At 36.4% G+C, this 21,060-nt stretch overlaps 1 protein-coding gene across 1 annotated transcript in view; it reads left to right on the top strand.

Annotated features, from left to right (window-relative positions):
* The window catches only part of ADGRL3 (adhesion G protein-coupled receptor L3), a 579,390-nt gene that overhangs the window by 319,683 nt on the left and 238,647 nt on the right, over positions 1-21,060 (top strand). The window contains exon 7 of the mRNA XM_052642093.1: positions 1,755-1,835. Within this exon, the coding sequence (XP_052498053.1) occupies positions 1,755-1,835 (81 nt within the window). The remainder of the gene's footprint in view (positions 1-1,754; positions 1,836-21,060) is intronic.

Below are 21,060 nucleotides of genomic sequence, written 5' to 3' on the forward strand. Positions count from 1 at the left end.
CTTATATAGTACCTACCTTTGAAACTTTATAGTGATACTGGTTGCATAAAATGAGATGCTGTATGTATGAATACATAGTGGTTATTATGATATGTAGTAAAAGCCATGTTCCTTAGTTAGGCATAAAATCAACACTATTTTATATGCTGAGGTTATTTCGAACCAATATAAAATGACTCTTATTTTCATTTACATAATCAATAAAGTTTGAAACTGATTCATTTGTAACAACACAGAACTTTAAAAATAAAAATGTTTTTGCAATAAAGTATGCAACATAAGTAAACATCAGATGTTTTTATAATTAATATAATCTGAAATTTTAAATAAGGTCTATTACACATGAACTTCATAACAGTGCACAATTGCTCTCTTATTATTTTTATAATAGTGCTTTTAGTATTCCGCTGAAACATAGCCAGTGAATGCACAATATTCTTAGTTACCATTATGAGGGGCTCTGTATATTACAACCTTTTCACTGTGTCTGCTGTTAGCTAGAAAAATGCTGGGAGCAACAGCAGCTACTATCAACAGGGAGCCATATTAATTATTTGAAATGTGCCTCATAAGAGGAATCAGCAGACTTTATTACAAGTCGAATATTACTTGAAACGGGAAGGTTACTCTAACTGTTATCATAATCTATGTATCGTTAACTTTCCTTGTTTAGGAAAAGAGATTAACAGCCCTATAAAGTGCTTTAGTAAATGTATAAAATACAACTGCATATCCCTTGTAGAAAGAAAATGATCGGTTCTCTACTTGTACCCAATTTTTCTTTCATATAAAGTGGCTTTAGTAATTGAACTCTGTAATTATACTTTCTTGCCTTAAAATTCTAATTGCTTACTGGATTATCAGTATACAAGCTATAGCTACTTTGAGCATTAGAAAATCCTTTTGTGTTTAAGTTAGAGTTTATTTTTTTTTTTTTTCAGTCAGCAACTTGGTCTTCAAAAGAACTAACACTTTAACTCATACAACAGAAAGTATATTACAAGTTTGTGTGTGAGCTGGCAAAATACAAGAAACAGAGAATGAATCCATTTACCTGCTTTTTATATTGTAGGTAGTTATTATTTTTCCATCAAAGACAATAAGCAAGTTGGAATAGTTTTAAATAATAGTAAAATGTTAAAAAAGTAATAATAAATATAAAGTTAATTTGGATTGTAAATAAGTGCTATTAAAAGTGTTATCTGACATGGATGCCTGTCTGCAGATTGTTACTGATCTGATTTGAAATAAGTGCAAAAATTAAAAGTGATAGAAACATTTAAAGCAAACTGAGAGTATTTAATGTCTCTTTAGAAATGAAAAATGGGGACTGTATTTTGTATGTCTTGTTTTCAGTTTTTATATTTCATCTTTTTTGCCAATCACTTTTATGGGGTTTTTCAAAGTGTCATTTCACTATAAACATGATTTAAAAGCAACAAGAACAAAATTGGAGAAGGAAATGGCAACCCACTCCTATATTCTTGCCTGGGAAATCCCATGGAGAAAGGAGCCTAGTGTGATTGAGTCCATGGCATCACAAAAGAGTCGGACACTACTTAGCAACTAAACAACAACAATAAAATTAGCTTAAGAAAGAGTGTTTTAATTGGTTGATGTTTGGATGACACATAGTGTTTGCATTCTATAAGGCTATGAATTCAGTGTGAAGAGAGATGTGTGAAATCATAAAACTAACCAAAAAGTATAAAGACATTATTATAATATCTTAACATTTATTTTTGGGTCCACAGGGCAGGCACATCATGGACAGGTATCATACATCTCTCCACCAATTCACCTTGACTCTGACTTGGAAAGACCCCCTGTTAGAGGTGAGTTGTTGTATTCTTTTTTTTTAATATATTATTATTTAAAGAAAAAGAGATTCTATTCATTATTTGATGAAGATAATCAATTAAAGATGATTATAAATATGTATGTTACAGTGCAGTGCCTGTTTAAAAAACAGAAGGAAAATGGTTTGTAAGGAATATGATAACAGAGAGTAAGTCTCATTTATAAAATAAGATGTGAAATATTTTTTTGAGAAATTCTTATAAAACAAATAAGAGATGTGGCTCCATAGTGAAAGAAATACTAGTTGAAAACCAGCCTAGATTTAAAGATTATCATATAATCATTACCTTTTTTATTGGAACTTTCTTCTTCTACTATCTTTTTATATTTTTTTTAGTAAATTAAGATATCGTAAACTAAGTTACATTGACAAATTTATTTCCTTGCAAATTGACATCTTATGTTTTATTTTTCTTTTAAAAAGTCATTTTAGTATTAATAAAATTTATTTTTAAATTGTATAAATTTAAATTATATATTTAAATTGATGCCATATGTTTAAAGATTTTTAAAAATAACTAGTCATGCAAAATAGAAATTAAAAGTAACATTTATCTTATCTACAGAATTTATCTTTCTACTTTTAAAGGATTATTAACAAATTTTAATGTTGTATAATGTTTAATCAGATGTAATAATGGACACAAGTTTTAGTTTCATAAATACCAAATATCCTAAGGTTAATTTTTTTTATTTAAAGTAATACAGTATATTTTCTTATACTTTTAATAATATGCAATAGAAATCACTAGATCTGTCTTTTATGAGCATGTTCTCCATACAGTTTCCTCTGCTAGGAGTCTCATTTTTTTCTTTTCTACCCATTAAGTTTCTACCAGTGTTTCAATGCCCTGCTTTATCTTTACTTCCTCTGTTAAGCCTTTGCTGACTATGTATTAGGCAGAAGCTAAGTTCATGCCTTTGTCCTCTGTGCCTGCCTCAGTTATTGTACCTAAATCATTGCATTTTATTTTTTCAGGCTGAATGTTTCCCTTTCTTTTTTATAAGGTCCTTGAGGGCAAAAGTGTCATAATTATTATTTCTCCTCCAACCACTGGTCTGTGCTTGGCACATAATGGGAAGTCATACAATGATTTCTGAATGTGACAATCTATATTGTGAAGGATGCATCCTCAATTTTTTCAAGAAGTAAGCTGAGCAGGGATAATAAGAAATTTCACAAAGGGGACACAGAATGTACCAAAATATGGGTTTGTAAAAGTTGTGATATTTTTAAGGAAATATGCTAGGTGCACAGTAACATGAAAGCATATTTAGAGGAAGAAACTGGAAAGATGTAATGAGGCAGACTGTAAAGGATTCTGTGTCATATGCCAAGGAGTTTGTCTTTTATCCTGGAAAAAGAAAGTCAAATATTTTTAGATAAGTTAATGGGGTGTTACATTATAACATTACCAGTTCTTGATATCAGAAAAATATCGCTGTCAATGTAGATGATGCAAGATTGACAGAGAGAGGCTGATTCAATAATCTAGGTAAAGATGAATAGGAAATTAACAGTGTATTGATGGCAGTGGTAGGGTCTGAGAAGTATTTTGAAGAGACATAGCATTGATTGAACAGATACAAGGGAAAGAGTAGAAATACCTCTAAGATTGCTATACTGATTAATTACCTGGATGCTTATAATGTAATTTCTCCTCATGAGGGAAATATGAGTTTTGAATGGATGCCTTGTTTTAACCTTGCTTAGTAGAATGTCATTTCCACCAGAGGTGGAGGCCTACTTATGCAAGTTAGTGATTTTAATTCAGTTCTTCATATATAGTCCCAGTATAATTTGGGAAGAGTACTGTACAGTCATGAGTAGAGTAGTATAATAATCTACTCCGAAATTTAGTGGCTTAAATTAAGAAACATTTTTTATAGTTCTCAGAGTTGGTTCCACTGCATGTGTGCTGACTTGACTGAGACTGGATATTTAGTAGTTAGCAGACTGGTCGGTTTTTCAGGGGAGAAAACTTACTAACAGGTTTGGTAGCCATTGATGTCATCTTGGGGCTTCCCTTGTGGCTCAGATAGTAAAGCATCTACTGCCATGGAGAGACCCAGGTTTGATCCCTGGGTCAGGAAGATACACTGGAGAAGGAAATGGCAACCCACTCCAGCACTCTTGCCTGGAAAATCCCATGGACGGAGGAGCCCGGTAGACTGCAGTCCACAGGGTCGCAAAGAGTCGGACACAGCTGAGCAATTTCACTTTCTTTCTTTGATATCATCTGGGTGGTAGCCATATGACTCTCATCTTCTAGCAGGCTAGCACCAGCTCATTCCCATTGTGACAGTATTCCCAGCAGTAAGTAGGAAAGTCCCAAAGTTCAAGTATTGTTCAAGACTGCTTGTGCCATGTATGTTATATCCTATTAGCCCAAGTCAGTCACATAATCATCCCCAGACTTGAGAAATAGACTACATCTCTTGAAGAAGGAACCACAGTCTAAAGGACGATGGACAGAAGAAGGAGAGGAATTCGGGCCATGTCAACCTATAGAATTCTTGCCTGGATAATGCCATGGACAGAGGAGTCTGGCAGGCTACGATCCATAGGGTCGCAGAGTTGTACATGACTGAAGCGACTGACCACACACACATACAAGCAACCTATTATAGCTAGGCAGATAGAATAAAATAAGTTTAGAATAAAATCTGACAAAAATTGAGTGATAAAGGGATTAAGAGACAATAATTTTAAACTTGGGAGTTCTAGAACTTTCTTGTCTTTAATTCCTCAACTGCTACACAGAAGACAGAAATAAGAACTCAACAATGTCTTTGTGAGGATTAGGGATAATATAGACTAGAGTCTGACATTTGATAAGCCCTAGATAAATTGTGGCTATTAGTATGTACTTTTGGGTTTGCTGTTGTGGCATATGGGAAGAACTTTGGCCTTGAGGCCAGACAGACCTGCATGGTCTTCAGCAGCTTCTGTCTGTCATCTGTAGCACAAGGCTAGTAATGCAACCCTGGCAAGTTTATAAGGATGATTAAGTGAAATAGTTAGGGTCAATTGCTGGCAAATAACTTGACATAAACTAGACTCTGAAGAGTCAGTTGGCATTATTAAGAGCTTCACTTTAAAGTGGCATCATCTTAGTAAAAGTAGTGATGACACTGATGTGGTAAAGAATGAATTACTAGAATCCAACAGTGTCCCTGCTTTATGAAAAAGTGAAAGTGTTGGTTTCTCAGTCATGGCTGACTTTTTGTGACCCCATGGGCTGCAACCCACCTGGCTTCTCTATTCTTGGAATTCTCCAGGCAAGAATACTGGAGTGGGTAGCCATTCCCGTCTCCAGAGGATCTTCCCAACCCAAGGATCAAACTCGGGTCTCCTGCATTGGAGGTAGTTTTATTTTTTACCATCTGAGCCACCTCAAATTGTGCTCTCGACCTTAGAAGGATTGTCCTGATAACTTGTAGTTCTCAAATCTTCCTTCTATATGCCTAAGGCCTTCTTAAACTATGCTGATTAATACAATTACAGTTATTAGCTCATGTGTTATAGTTCTGAACCTTTTTAAATGAACATTTAATTAGATAAAGAGATTTGTATAAATCACCAAAATTGTAGTACACAAGATCTTGTTTTTTTATGAAAACTATCTAATATTTAATTTAAAAACAAATATTGGAAATAGTGTAGAGTAGGCAATATTGTTACTTTGGAACCAAAAATATTTCAACTATCACTCATTTATTGTCATTTACTATTTTTAATTGTACTGTATATTTTTGATGTTTTTATGAAGTCAAATGACTCAAATGACCTATAAATTATCTTTATATAAGAGTCTCTCATGCATGTTATAGATTTTTATTTGAATATATGCAAAAAGATAATTAAAATTCTTTATTTTGGAATTCTATGTCTAATAATTTTTGTTAGATTATATAGCAATATACTTTGAACTACCTGAAAAACCATACTAGCTATTTTAGCTTTTCTTTTTCTGCTTTTCTTCCATAACTTTATATATGTTGAAACTGTGAGAGCTATGTCTTGATATTCCTCTCCCGCCTACTAATTTACAGTTCATTGTATTCTTTCTCTCCCTTTCTATACCAGTTTCCATTAGTGTACATGGATGTTCATATTTTAGGAATTCTTGCTATATACATATTAATTCCTTGAGTATTTTACAGACTTGACTATATTTTCATAGAATATCATACTTAAGTTTTTGACATCAAAAAAGCAATACAAAATGATATTTAGAATGTAGGAAAGAAAGCTGTGACAAAGCTAGACAGCACATTAAAAAGCAGAGACGTCACTTTGCCCACAAAATTCCATACAGTCAAGGCTATGATTTTTCCAGTAGTCATGGATAGATGTGAGAGTTAGACGATAAAGTAGGCTTAGTACTGAAGAACTGATCCTTTCAACCTGTGATACTGGAGAAGACCCTTGAGAGTCCCATGGACTGCAAGGAGATCACACCAGTCAATCCTGAAGAAATCAACCCTAAATATTCATTCAAAGGATTTTTTCTGAAGCTGAAGCTTTAAAACTTTGACCACTTGAAGTGAAGAGCCAGCTCATTGGAAAAGACCCTAATGCTTGAAATGAATGAATGCAAAAGATGGGAGCGGCAGAGGATGAGATTAGTTAGCATCACTGACTCAATGGATATGTATTTGAGCAAACTCCAGGAAGATAATGGAAGTCAGAGAAGCCTGGTATGCTGCAGTCCATGGGGTCACAAAGAGTAGGACACAACTTAACAAATGAACAACAGTAATAACAAAACATTTACCAATGTTATCATAGAGGATTTTTCAGTAGAAAGTATCATTTATCCAACATACAATTATATATCAGATTGCTTCTGATATTTTGCCATCTTACACTATTCTCACCCCCAAAATTTTGTATTACTTGCTACTTTTTTTTAAATAATGATTTTGCTTTTAGTATTTGAGATAGTGAACTAATTATTGGTAATTTTGGAATTATTAAACTGATATTAAACTGATTTTTTTAAAAATAATTATATAATTGTTTTCAAATATCTATATTACATTTCCATTTATTTTTCATGCTGTTAAATTTTATATAATGTATGAATCACTCCAGTTTTAATGTACATGTCACCATACTACCTCCTTTCAGTTTTCTTGATTTCTTTCACTTTTGCTCTCATTTTTAGGGGCAAAAAGTGTATCTTTCAAAATTGATTCATTTGTTTGTCATAATATATTTCTTCTTTGATAATGTGTATTCTGTGACCAACATGCTTATTGTAACCATATGGAAAATGTAGTAGCACGTTACCAAATAACCTTAAATAAAATGTTGAAATTTATATTTCAGCGTAGCTGAAGTATATAAATTCAGGAGCACTTACTCAATGATGAGTAAATTTGAGAGATGCTGTTCTTTAAATCTAATGTGATCATACATGGCATTTGGTCACATAATTTATACCTGTGATGATTATATATGCATTCTTCAATTTACAGATTTTATTACTGAACAGGGGTGTAAATTCGAATAGTTTACTAGTGCATTAATGTCACAATACATTACAAGGTAGTTAACCAGAGCTGCCACTATAAATAGAAAAATAGTCACTGCCCTCACTATAAACTACTTAATAAAAATAAGATCCTGAATCAGCATTCACCATTATAGTAATTTTAGTCACCACACATCTCATTAATCAGGACTTAAAAAGAAATAGTTTTATCTAGAAGCCTTATTATTTTTAAGCCCTTCATTATTAAAATGTTTGTTACAATTTGTACTTAATTTAATGGGGTAGATTATATATTTCTTATGCATATACATTCTCTATGCTTTTCAGACATATTTCCCAATTTTTTGTATTAAATTGGAACTGAAAGTCTACTTTGGTAATTTTGTAGCAGATTTATAAATAAGGACAAGGGAATTCTTCAGTTCAGTTCAGTTCAGTTGCTCAGTCGTGTCCGACTCTTTGCAACCCCATGAATCGCAGCACGCCAGGCCTCCCTGTCCATCACCAACTGCCAGAGTTCACCCAAACTCATATCCATCAAGTCCATGATGCCATCCAGCCATCTCATCCTCTGTTGTCCTCTTCTCTGCCTGCCCCCAATCCCTCCAAGGATCAGAGTCTTTTCCGATGAGTCAAATCTTTGCATGAAGTGGCCAAAGTATTGGAGTTTCAGCTTTAGCATGAGTCCTTCCAAAGAATACCCAGGACTGATCTCATTTAGAATGGACTGGTTGGATCTCCTTGCAATCCAAGGGACTCTCAAGAGTCTTCTCACAGTTCAAAAGCATCAATTCTGCAGCAATCAGCTTTCTTCACAGTCCAAATCTCACGTCCATACATGACTACTGGAAAAACCATAGCCTTGACTAGACGGACCTTAGTTGGCAAAGTAATGTCTCTGCTTTTGAATATGCTATCTAGGTTGGTCATAACTTTCCTTCCAAGGAGTAAGCATCTTTTAATTTCATGGCTGCAATCACCATCTGCAGTAATTTTGGAGCCACCAAAAATAAAGCCAGCCACTGTTTCCACTGTTTCCCCATCTATTTCCCATGAAGTGATGGGACCGGATGCCATGATCGTCGTTTTCTGAATGTTGAGCTTTAAGCCAACATTTTCACTCTCCTCTTTCACTTTCATCAAGAGGCTTTTTAGTTCCTCTTCACTTCCTGCCATAAGGGTGGTGTCATCTGCATATCTGAGGTTATTGAGGTTTCTCCCGGCAATCTTGATTCCAGCTTGTGCTTCTCCCAGCCCAGTGTTTCTCATAATGTACTCAGCAAAGAAATTAAATAAGCAGGGTGACTATATGCAGCCTTGATGTACTCCTTTTCCTACTTGGAACCACTCTGTTGTTCCATGTCCAGTTCTAACTGTTGCTTCCTGACCTGCATAGAGGATTCTCAAGAGGCAGATCAGGTGGTCTGGTATTCCCATCTCTTTCAGACTTTTCCACAGTTTCTTGTGATCCACACAGTCAAAGGCTTTGGCATAGTCAGTAAAGCAAAAATAGATGTTTTTCTGGAACTCTCTTTCTTTTTCCATGATCCAGCGAATGTTGGCAATTTGATCTCTGGTTCCTCTGCCTTTTCTAAAACCAGTTTGAACATCTGGAAGTTCATGGTTCATGTGTTGCTGAAGCCTAGCTTGGAGAATTTTGAGCATTACTTTACTAGCATGTGAAAGTGAAAGTGAAGTCGCTCCATAGTGTCTGACTCTTTGCGACCTGTGGACTATAGCCCACCAAGCTCCTCCATCCATGGGATTCTCCAGGCAAGAATACTGGGGTGGGTTGCCATTTCCTTCTCCCGGGGATCTTCCCAACCCAGGGATCGAACCCAGGACTCCCACATTGCAGGAAGACGCTTTAACCTCTGTGCCACCAGTGTGAGATGAGTGTAATTGTGCAGCAGTTTGAGCATAACAGGGCTCAATAGAAGTTGCAGTTCTGAAGGTCATCTGTCCTCACCAAGGATCCTTTCTCCCTAACCTTTATTTTGCTTCCTAACTACTCACAAAATACTCTGCACCAGAATAAGATCTATTACAAACAGAATCACTCAATCTCTCAGTGTTTAGGAAGGAGTTTATTTCAGGAACTGCATCAGAATTCTAAGCAGAGGTGAATATTGAGATTCAGCTATACCAGTTGAGGCACCCTCTTCAGTTGAAACTGTTGTTTCATGGTTTGGTTTGGTTTGGTTTCATTGTGTTTTCTATAAAATTGGCTGGCAGCTTTAGCAGTTAATGATAGAACCCTTCGTATAAATTCTTCACAACATCATTAGCAATTCAATTCAGATAAGTTCCTGTCAATAACCAAGGAAAGACATTAACTTCTGAAAAATGTCTTCCTTGTATGTAACTAATGGTGATATTTTGAATATTATGCTACAGAAAAGTTTGACTGTTCCCAGATACATTCTGCCTTCCAATATGACAAGACTCGAGTAACAAATCTGTCAAAAACTTTGTTATATTTTGTATAGTATTGGGTATAATCTTCTTTTAGGTAAGTTCTTATATTTGATCATAAGCCTAATGTGACATGACAGTCATGTCCAACTCTGCAACCCCTTAAATTGTAGCCCACCAAACTCCTCTGTCCATTGGAATCTCCAGAGAAGAATACTGGAGTGGGTAGCCTTTCCCTTCTCCAGGGGATCTTCTCAACCCAGAGATAGAACCTGGATCTCCTGCTTTGCAGTCATATTCTTTACCATCTAACTACCAGGGATGCCCCAAAGGGGATGTTGCATAAATCTAATAATACTCAATACTCAATACTAAAGGGTGTGTTGCATAAGCCTAATACTCAGTACTCAATACCAATTTATACATTTTTAAACTTCTTTTTCTGTACTTAAATGAGTAATATAAACATGGTTCCATTGGCAGATAATCAATGAATAGAATAATGTCAGGCATTAAGTTTCACTTCCAAACTGAATTACATTCAGCAAATCCACACACAGAAAATATTTTTTCAGCTCAAAATAAACAGATGGTCCTGTGTGGTGCATATATATAAAAAATAGACTATAGCCAAAGATATAGAGTCACAAATTTGAGACATTAACATACAATATTATTTAGTGAAATATAAAAACATTTTATATTGATTAAAATAAAATAAGATCAACACATCTGGTATTCTTACTGAGGAGTCCCCAGGCTTCTTTAATGTGCTGTGATAATGTTTTCCTAACTAATTTGGTTAACAAATATTATATGGTAAAACATAATTCCCAAGCTTTATCCACCCTTATCCTAAGGTAATAAAAATTAAACTTGCATATAATGAAGTACCTTGACCATGTTGGATAAACTTCCTACAGTTGCAAATGCCAAGCTTTTTTTGTTCTGTTTAAAGTACACTGTGAACACATACAGAATAGATACAAAGAGTATATAGCTTGTTATTATTAATGGTAAACACCACCCCCTTTCATTAAGTATGTATCTTATGTCAGACACAGGAAAAAATATTTTATACCCATTGTCTCCTTTAGTCTTACAAGGATCCTGTCACTTTTTATTCAGACTTATTGGTCATCATCATTCTATTTCTAGCATCAAGCATACAACTATAATACAATAAATTAATAATTGAATTTGGGCTGAATTTAATTGAAGTTAAATTCTAACTCAATGGTAAAATGTACTTTTTCCCCAATATCTTTAGGAATAAGTCGGAGGGTTTTGTAAATTGTAATCTACTTTCAAAGTATAAATTATTGTTGCAAAGTCAACATTTTCATTTGAAATAATTTAGTATACTCTTGAAGGCCCCTTGTGGAAAATAATTTATGTGTTGAGAATAATTATCCAGAGAATAGTGTGATCTGGTAGGTTATCTCATGAGGTTCCTAGTCAGCTTATCTTGGTATTCTCTCAATGAACCTGATTGAGAAGAGAGCTTGTTTGAACTCTTCTTCCCCATTGGTTGATTAAATAGTATTAGTATCCAAAGGATATTACGTGAAGACAGAAGCTTGATACTGTTATGATATGTACATTCTCCTTCAGATTTGGTGTGCCGAATGGCAGATCCAGTGATAATGGTCCTTGACTTGAACATGAAGATTCCTCCATTGGAGCTATTGTTCAAGGCAAGGAAAAGTCTATGTGTTAGGATATCTCTAAGAAGCTATGACCATGGTTCAGTTCACTGAACTTCACACTTCCCCACACCTCCCAACCACCCCTGGCTCTCTGTGCTCCCTCTTAAGATTGTTCAATGGCCCAGCTCTCCTAAGAATGCTACCATAGGTTCCAGTACTTACTTCTCTTTGTCTTGTTTTGATTTTAGTCTCATTAAGATACATGAGGGTAGAACTGCTTTATTTTGTTCAGAAATAAAATATTTAATGTTTTCCAGATGTCATAACTTTACAGTGAGGTAAGACTATTCATTAATAATAATAGCTAACTTTAATCATACAAATTAACCTTAAGCCATATGATCACGTAAAAATTATCCATATGATCCCCTTTCTCCCAATTCTGAAAGACAGCTTCTCATAGTATTCGTCAGGATGTTCCAGTAGATACTACTCTTTTGAGTTGACTTGGTATGAACACTTGATATTTATATTTAGTGTTTGTGTCAAGCTCTATTCTAAGTACTTGACATGGATTAGTACTTCAATAATTTCCCAAATCCCGTCAATCAGGTAGTATTTTTGTTGTAACTTATGAATGAAAAAAACTGAGACATAGAAAATTTCTTTAACTTCACAAATGTCAGACAAGTATTAAGTATTGGAGCCAAGATTCAAATGGAGGCATCTAAAATCTGGTATGACAGTTTTTCATTTATACAAACTGACTTAACTTATAAAACTACATATTATAGCAAGTATTTAGTAATAAAATATTATCAGCAAGCAATGGGAGTCTGACCATCCATAGTAGGGTATTTTATAAAACAAATTCACCACTCTTAGTATTCATCTCAAGAACACAATATGAGGCAAGCAGTTCAGATACTTATGTACTACTGCTCAATGAGAAATAATTTGTGTGTGTGTGTGTGTTTCTTTTTCTATAAAATAGAATATTTTGTTCTGTTGCTATTCTTGTTACCTTCTACTCTTCATAAAATGTATTACTTTTTCCTTACAAAAGGAGTGTATACTGTTTTCCAGTATTCTCTCCCCAAAATGGTTATTTATGTAATCACTAAAAAATAATGTTTCAAAATAATTGTACTGCCAGAAGCAGACAGCTATCAGTTGTATTCACCACCACCACCAGAGCCTGGGATGGGGAAGAAGGAATTGGCTTGAACTCCAAATATAGCAGTCAACTGCATCCCTACCTGCTGAATACTCACAGCTGCAAGGTTCTCATTTTTTTGGTATACCCCCACAACACATGCATACACATACATATGCCATTCAGAAGTACCATCTTTAAAACCAGTTCTTGACAATTGATTTAGAAGATTGGTATGATAAGGATAAAATGTATAGTAAACCCTTAAACTTTAAAATATCTTCTACTTTTACAGTCAGTTGCCTGAGATGTGATAAAATCTCTTTTCTCCAGGTTCATCTTTTTTATCTGGATGGTAGTAAGTGAGGCTGTCACAGATACATCATATATATTATAGGAATGAGGAGAGTGAGGATCATGTTTTCTTAGTTCTGAAAGCTATATGTATGGGAAGCATTGACTTTGGGTATTATTAATCTCATGACACCCAAAAGCAGCATTTCCCTTTACACTAAGAGGCACTTGGCACCCTCAGTACTGAGAAATACTTTTCTCTTAGCTAATTATAGCTTTGGGTCCAGCAACAATTTCCAGTTCCTCAGAGGCCACCGGGGGGGGGCGGGGGGGGGGGGGGCGGGAATTCCCTCACTGGAGCAGTTAGTCCTGTTGTTTGGAATCAGGTTTTTCTGGGTGGAATATGAGGAAAGCATGCAGCTCCAATTCTAATTCTTGTATTTATTCATGATAACCTTAGTTTACATTAGGCTCAAAATCCTAAAAGCTAAGCGTCAGCAGTATGTGAACTGAGAACTACCAGAAGTACAAGCTGGATTTTGAAGAGGCAGAGGAATCAGAGATTGTGGAGAAAGCAATGGAGACTCGGAAAAAAAAAATCTACTTCTGCCACACTGACTATGCTAGAAGCTCTGATGGTGTTGAATACAACAAACTGTAGGAAATTCTTAAAGAGATGGGAGTACCAGATGACCTTACCTGTCTCCTGAGAAACTGTATGCAGATCAGTAAACAACAGTTAAAACCAGACATTGAACAAAGGACTTTGTCAAGGCTATATATTGTCACCCTGCTTATTTAACTTATATGCAGAGTACTTCATGCAAAATGCAAGGCTTAATGAATCACAGCTTGAATCAAGATTATTGGAAGGAATATCAACAACTATGTGAACCGTGAACTCCTTGATGTTCAAGCTGGTTTTAGAAAAGGCAGAGGAACCAGAGATCAAATTGACAACATCTGCTGGATCATAGAAAAATCAAGAGAGTTCCAGAAAAACATCTATTTCTGCTTTATTGACTAGGCCAAAGCCTTTGACTGTGTGGATCACAATCAACTGTGGAAAATTCTGAAAGAGATGGGAATACCAGACTACCTAACCTGCCTCTTGAGAAATCTGTATGCAGGTCAGGAAGCAACAGTTAGAACTGGACATGGAACAACAGACTGGTTCCAAATAGGAAAAGGAGTACGTCAAGGCTGTATATTGTCACCCTGCTTATTTAACTTCTATGCAGAGTACATCATGAGAAATGCTGGACTGGAAGAAACACAAGCTGGAATCAAGATTGCTCGGAGAAATCTCAATAACCTCAGATATGCAGATGACACCACCCTTATGGCAGAAAGTGAAGAGGAACAAAAAAGCCTCTTGATGAAAGTGAAAGAGGAGAGCGAAAAAGTTGGCTTAAAGCTCAACATTCAGAAAATGAAGATCATGGCATCCGGTCCCATCACTTCATGGGAAATAGATGGGGAAACAGTAGAAACAGTGTCAGACTTTATTTTTGGGGGCTCCAAAATCACTACAGATGGTGACTGCAGCCATGAAATTAAAAGATGCTTACTCCTTGGGAGAAAAGTTATGACCAACCTAGATAGTATATTCAAAAGCAGAGACATTACTTTGCCAACTAAGGTCCGTCTAGTCAAGGCTATGGTTTTTCCTGTGGTCATGTATGGATGTGAGAGTTGGACTGTGAAGAAGGCTGAGTGCCAAAGAATTGATGCTTTTGAACTGTGGTGTTGGAGAAGACTCTTGAGAGTCCCTTGGACTGCAAGGAGATCCAACCAGTCCATTCTGAAGGAGATCAGCCCTGGGATTTCTTTGGAAGGAATGATGCTAAAGCTGAAGCTCCAATACTTTGGCCACCTCATGTGAAGAGTTGACTCACTGGAAAAGACTCTGATGCTGGGAGGGATTGGGGGCAGGAGGAGAAGGGGACAACAGAGGATGAGATGGTTGGATGGCATCACGGACTCGATGGATGTGAGTCTGAGTGAACTCCGGGAGATGGTGATGGACAGGGAGGCCTGGTGTACTGCAGTTCATGGGGTCGCAAAGAGTCGGACACGACTGAGTGATTGAACTGAACTTAGATATACAGATGTTACCACTCTAATGGCAGAAAGTGAAGTGGAGCTAAAGAGCCTCTTGACGATAGTGAAAAAGGAGAGTGAAAAAGCTTGCTTAAAACTCAACATCCAAAAAACTAATATCATAGCACCAGTTCCCATCACTTCATGGCAAATAGAAGGGGAAAAGATAGAAGTAGTGACAGATTTTCCTTTTTGGTGCTCAAAAAATCACTGTGAACTTTGCAGCCATGAAATTAAAAGATGCTTGCTCCTTGAAGAAAAGCTATGACCAACGTAGGCAGCATATTAAAAAGCAGAGACATTTCTTTGTTGTCAAAGGGTCTTATAGTCAAAGCTATGGTTTTTCCAGTAGTCATGAAGGGTTGTGAGATTTGGACCATGAAGTAGGCTGAGCACAGAATTGATGCTTTCAAACTGTGGTGCTACAGAAAACTCTTGAGAGCCCCTTGGACTGCAAGGAGATCAAACCAGTCAATCCTAAAGGAAATCAACCCTGAATATTCATTGGAAGTACTTATGCTGAAGCTGAAGCTCCAATACTTTGGCAACCTAATGCGAAGAGTGAACTTATTGGAAAAGACCCTGATGCTGGGAAAGATTGAAGGCAAAAGGAGAAGTGGATGGCAGAGGATAAGATGGTTAAATAACATCATCAACTCAATGGACATGAATTTGAGCACACTCCCGAGATTATGGAGTTCAGAGGATCCTGGCATGCTATAGTCCATGGTGTTGCAAAGTGTTGGACATTACTTAGTGATTAAACAATAACAAACCTTAGTTTTCTAACTATATATGATCATGGACAAATCCAATAACAGCAACAAACTCTCTCCCAAGATTTTTTAAGTATCAAACACCAAATATGATACTATATGTGAAAGTGCCTCATACACTATAGATTGCTATACATATATTATTAATATAACTTAATACCAGTGCTTTATTGCTTTAGTCTAAATCTCATTATACCTCATACACATTAAGATCAAGAATATAAGTCCTCAAGAGGGTTTACAATGTTTTAATACTCCTTAAATCCTATTGGCATGTCTATGAAATTTTCACATTAAAAATATCCATGTTTACCCTGTGAATTTCTGTACATTTAAAATCTCAAAAATGTATCAGACAATAAAGCTATACATCAGCTTTTTTGTCCTTTCCTGAGAGATTGATTTTTATTTAATATTCTGTGCTGTTACATCTTATGAATAGGGTACGTTCTGAGCTTATAGGGTAAGAGTAGAAAAAACCCACAAAACCCATCTTGAGATACCCTCAAAATTATGCATAAAATATAGCTTATCCAACAGTGAGTTGGATGTCAGAAAATGTGAATAAAAATACCTCAGTTTTCTCTTGGGAGTAGAGGTATTTTTGTGATGATCGTGTGGGAAGACATAGAACCAGGAAAACATAGCTCTTGAGGTCACTCTGGGCCATGTGTCCCTTGAGTAAAATGGCAAATGGACTCTTCTCTCAAATCCTTTTTGAGTTAATATCGTTGAATTTAAGTCAAATTAATTTTGCAATAACTATACTATAGGAAATAATTAGAAGGCAATGGCACCCTACTCCAGTACTCTTGCCTGGAAAATCCCATGGGTGGAGGAGCCTGGTAGGCTGTAGCGCATGGGATCGCTAAGAGTCAGACATGACTGAGCGACTTCACTTTCAGTTTTTACTTTTATTACTTTTATGCCTTGGAGAAGGAAATGGCAACCCGCTCCAGTATGCTTGCCTGGAGGATCCCAGAGACGGAGGAGCCTGGTGGGCTGTCGTCTATGGGGTTGCACAGAGTCAGACACGACTGAAGCGACTTAGCAGCAGTAGCAGCATCAGGGAATAATTATTATGTGCCGAACACTGTAGAGGAGATGGACAATACAGTGATAGACAGGAGAGAAAACCTGGGCTTAACCTGGTATTGGAGGAAGTTACCAGTATATAAATATAGATTCAACAACCAAGGTTATGAATAGGTTTTGGTTAGAACTATAAAGGAGGTATATAAGTGGATGGTCAATAAAAACAGTTCTAGAAAGATAAATATTGAGCTGAACTGTGAGATCACAATGAAAATGAGTTAACCATGATTAAAGTTGAAGGATAATATAATCAAAGCCCCTGACATAGACAAGTCGTGGTGTTATTTTTTTACTAAGCAAATACTGATTAGAGCTTCATATGTGCCAGGCACTCCTGGGACTGTGCAGTTTAAAGGTCTGTGAACACTTCTGTTCTCATGGAACTTACACTCTCGACAGTGAAAGATAGAGTAAATGAACAAAATAATTAACAAATATGAGGATGTGATTAGTTCTGAACATAGAGGGATGACTGGGGATATAGACAATCTGTTTAGTCAGGACTCAGACTATACAGGACTTTTTAAAGGAAAAACCAGAGTTGGACAGTAAAGTGGTCAAAAAGTTTCTTTTTTAGAACTATTGCAGTAGAATAAAAGGCCCCTGGTATAGAAGGGGCCTCCTCTTCAAATACAGCATGAACTAGTGAGAATTTATAGCCAAGGAACAGGGCAGGGATCAGTGGATGGAAAATTACTAAAAGAAAACATCAGAGGTGAGGATAATTCTGGAACCAACTTCATAGGATTCTAGCTGAAGACGGGTCAGGGAGATTGGACATCATCAGATGTCCAGTGGTGGAAGACGAGGAATATGATCAGATGTGGAAGGCAATCAGATACTGAGGGTGAGGTTATAATTAAACTAATTTAGCAGAGTCATTGTTAAAACTGGATTTTACAAGTACACAGATGGACCTGAAAGAAGGTTCAGGAGTCTAATTAAAGTTTATTCAAGCAAAGAATCTCTGTTGTCCTTGTAGGCCATGCAAGGAGTTTGGGTTTTATATTAAGATCTTTAAGGATCCCTGAGTAATCTTTACACAGAATTTTGCATAATCTGATTTTGATTTTTAAAAAATAACTCTAGATCCAGTGTGGAAAATAGCATAAGATCCAACCATATTGTTGTGGCTTATTTAAATTTCATTTAGAGAGTTCCCTCCTGCCACTTGATTTTTTTTTTTCTTTCTAAGATTCTCTTTCCTACTTCCCAATCCATTTTTCACCTTAATGGCCTTTGGGTAATGTGTGACTTCTCTGATCCAGAAGTAGAGAAAAATTTGGAAATTGGCTGTAGGGCTAACTACTGAGCCCTTTAGAAGCAGGACCTGAGGGAACACATGCCTGGATTCCAGAAATGCATAGGAGTTATAGTCCCTGGAGAGAAGAAGGACATTAGCTGATAACAGATAGCCCATGAAAACACTGTATTTGCTATGCCCAGGCTGGGTACACTGAATATTGACCCTGTTAAAGCAAAAACAGGCTTAGATTCTTGGCTGGTGATTACTAGACTGTTAACCTATTGGTCAGGTTGGTCTGCATTGCCTCTGGAACTGGGAAAACCTTCAGTGTTCACAACTGATCTGATGTGAAATGAAAAGGCAGAAGCTAGCATGAGGGATTATAGCAGATCTTGGTGTACTAATCCTAGCAATTCAGTGTATCCTATAGAAACTAAAAATTACTTTGGGTATAGAAGGCTTCCCAGGTGGCACTAATGGTAAAGACCCCACGTGCCAATGCAGTAGATTTTAAGATATGAGGTTCCATCCCTGGGTGGGGAAGATCCCTTGGAGGAGGAAATGACAACCTACTGCAGTATTCATATTGCCTGGAGAATCCCATGGACAGAGGAGACTGGCAGGCTACAGTCCATGGGGTCGCAGAGTCAGAAACGAGTGAAGCAACCTAGCACACGTGCTTAGGAGGCATTAATACCACTATTTTGCATAGAAATTTTGAGTACATTGTTTAGGATGGATTGAGAATAAAGAAAATTAGTAGGCTATTTCAAGATAGGATTCTTGGGGCTGCAAACTTAAAGACAGTAGGTTTGGGAAAACAGATGACATGATGGATTTATAGACTCTGCAGTTTAAGTTATAATAGGTCATGGTGAGTTTTTGGATATATTGGGGAGAAAAAATATGTAATTCCTTGATTTCTAATTCGGATAATTTGGGTGAATATTGATACTGTCCTGGAAGACAAGGGGAATTCATGTTCAAACTAAAGATCACCTGTTATTAATTCTTTGAATATACATGCAAAATGAAACGTGATTGGAACTTGTTTCCTTTCAGTCCACAGGAGATACGAAAAATAATTTCAGGAGTGTCTGAGATCTTTAACCTCTTACAAGTAATTGAATTGGCCCTTTGGTCACCAGGTGGTTAGTTATCCCAAGATGTAATTTATTTAGAAGAGTATGACTAGTGGATTTATGGGGTACTGAGTCTGATAAAGTTCTTTCCTGGAACCTGAAAGGCATGCCTGCCAAATTTTATTTAGGTTTTAATGAATGAATAAATGAAGGCAAAGCTATAGAGTGAAAACCACCTCTGTTCATCAAATGATCCATGCCTTTCCTTTGTTTCATTCTTTTGAACAATTGTACTCCTTCATTTCCAGTGTGTATGTTCATTTGAGAGGGGCACCTCAGGGCATACTTGTTTCCTTTTTTGTTAGATAAAACCATTCTTGAAGATGAAACACATAACATACAGGCTGCACTGCAAGCACATAAAACCTGGGATACCAGCTGGAAAATGTCTTAGCCTTGTACTTCTGATTTCTTAGTTAAAAAAAAAAGGGGGGTGGTGGTGGATAAACATTCAAATTTTGTGTCTGTTGTCTTTCTCTGTTATATAAAAAGGTGATGTTGATGTCTTACAGAACAAGAATTTTTAGAAGCAAATTCTCAGAATTTTAACACCCCCAAAAATATGTGGTATTATTTTTCTTTATAAAATTTATCCAGCTAAAATATTTTCTGATAAGTTTAAATGTATATGAATTAAGCCCTGGATAGTTTCTTAACTTTCTTCATTTTTCTTTTTTTTAAAATTTTACTTTATAATACTGTATTGGTTTTGCCATACATCAACATGAATCCGCCATGGGTGTACGTGAGTTCCCAGTCCTGAACCCCCCTCCCACCTCCCTCCCCACACCATTTCTCTGGGTCATCCCAGTGCACCAGCCCCAAGCATCCTGTACCCTGCATTGAACCTAGACTGGTGATTCGTTTCTTATATGACATTATACATGTTTCAATGCCATTCTCCTAAATCATCCCACCCTCTCCCTCTCCCGCAGAGTCCAAAGTCTGTTCTATGCATCTGTGTGTCTTTTGCTGTCTCGTATACAGGGTTATTGTTACCATCTTTCTAAATTCCATATATATGTGTTAGTATACTTTATTGGTGTTTTTTTTTCTGGCTTACTTCACTCTGTATGATTGGCTCCAGTTTCATCCACCTCATTAAAACTGATTCAAATGTATTCTTTTTAATGGCTGAGTAATACTCCATTGTGTATATGTACCACAGCTTTCTTATCCATTCATCTGCTGATGGGCATCTAGGTTGCTTCCATGTCCTGGCTATTATAAACAGTGCTGCAATGAACATTGGGGTACAGGTGTCTCTTTCCATTCTGGTTTCCTTGGTGTGTATGCCCAGCAATGGGATTGCTATTTTACTGAAATGTGTATTTTGAAAACATTGGTGAAATTTGCCATTTCCCACCTTGCCCGAGCAGCAGCTGGAGCCTGGACCATTTTCAATGGCCGACATTCAGGCAGCACTAATCTAAGGCAAATGGCACATTAAAAGCTACCTTGCCACCTCTTCTTCTATTAGATGTGCCTAAGGTGAAAGAAAGAGGATAATATTGTATTGAAGTTCCAGCTATTTTCCTTTTTCTCCTCTTCCCTTTCCATTCCTATTACCTTAAACCTATTAACTACTGGTCATGCTCTTAACATCAAAATACTTACAGGAAAAGATTTGTTTTGAATAAGCAGATGGACCAGTTCTAAGACAAGCTGCTATATTAATAAACATGTGTGGTGCTTTATCTGCAAAGGAGCCTATTTTGACATTTCTCCTGGATGATTTGTATAACCTATCACTATCACACCTGGAGCAGGGACAATAAATGGGCACTTAATAGTCAAGCAGTGTGTGAACACCTTCATTA

Source organism: Budorcas taxicolor, chromosome 6 (genome assembly GCF_023091745.1).
Source record: "Budorcas taxicolor isolate Tak-1 chromosome 6, Takin1.1, whole genome shotgun sequence".
In the NCBI taxonomy this organism is placed as follows: domain Eukaryota; kingdom Metazoa; phylum Chordata; class Mammalia; order Artiodactyla; family Bovidae; genus Budorcas; species Budorcas taxicolor.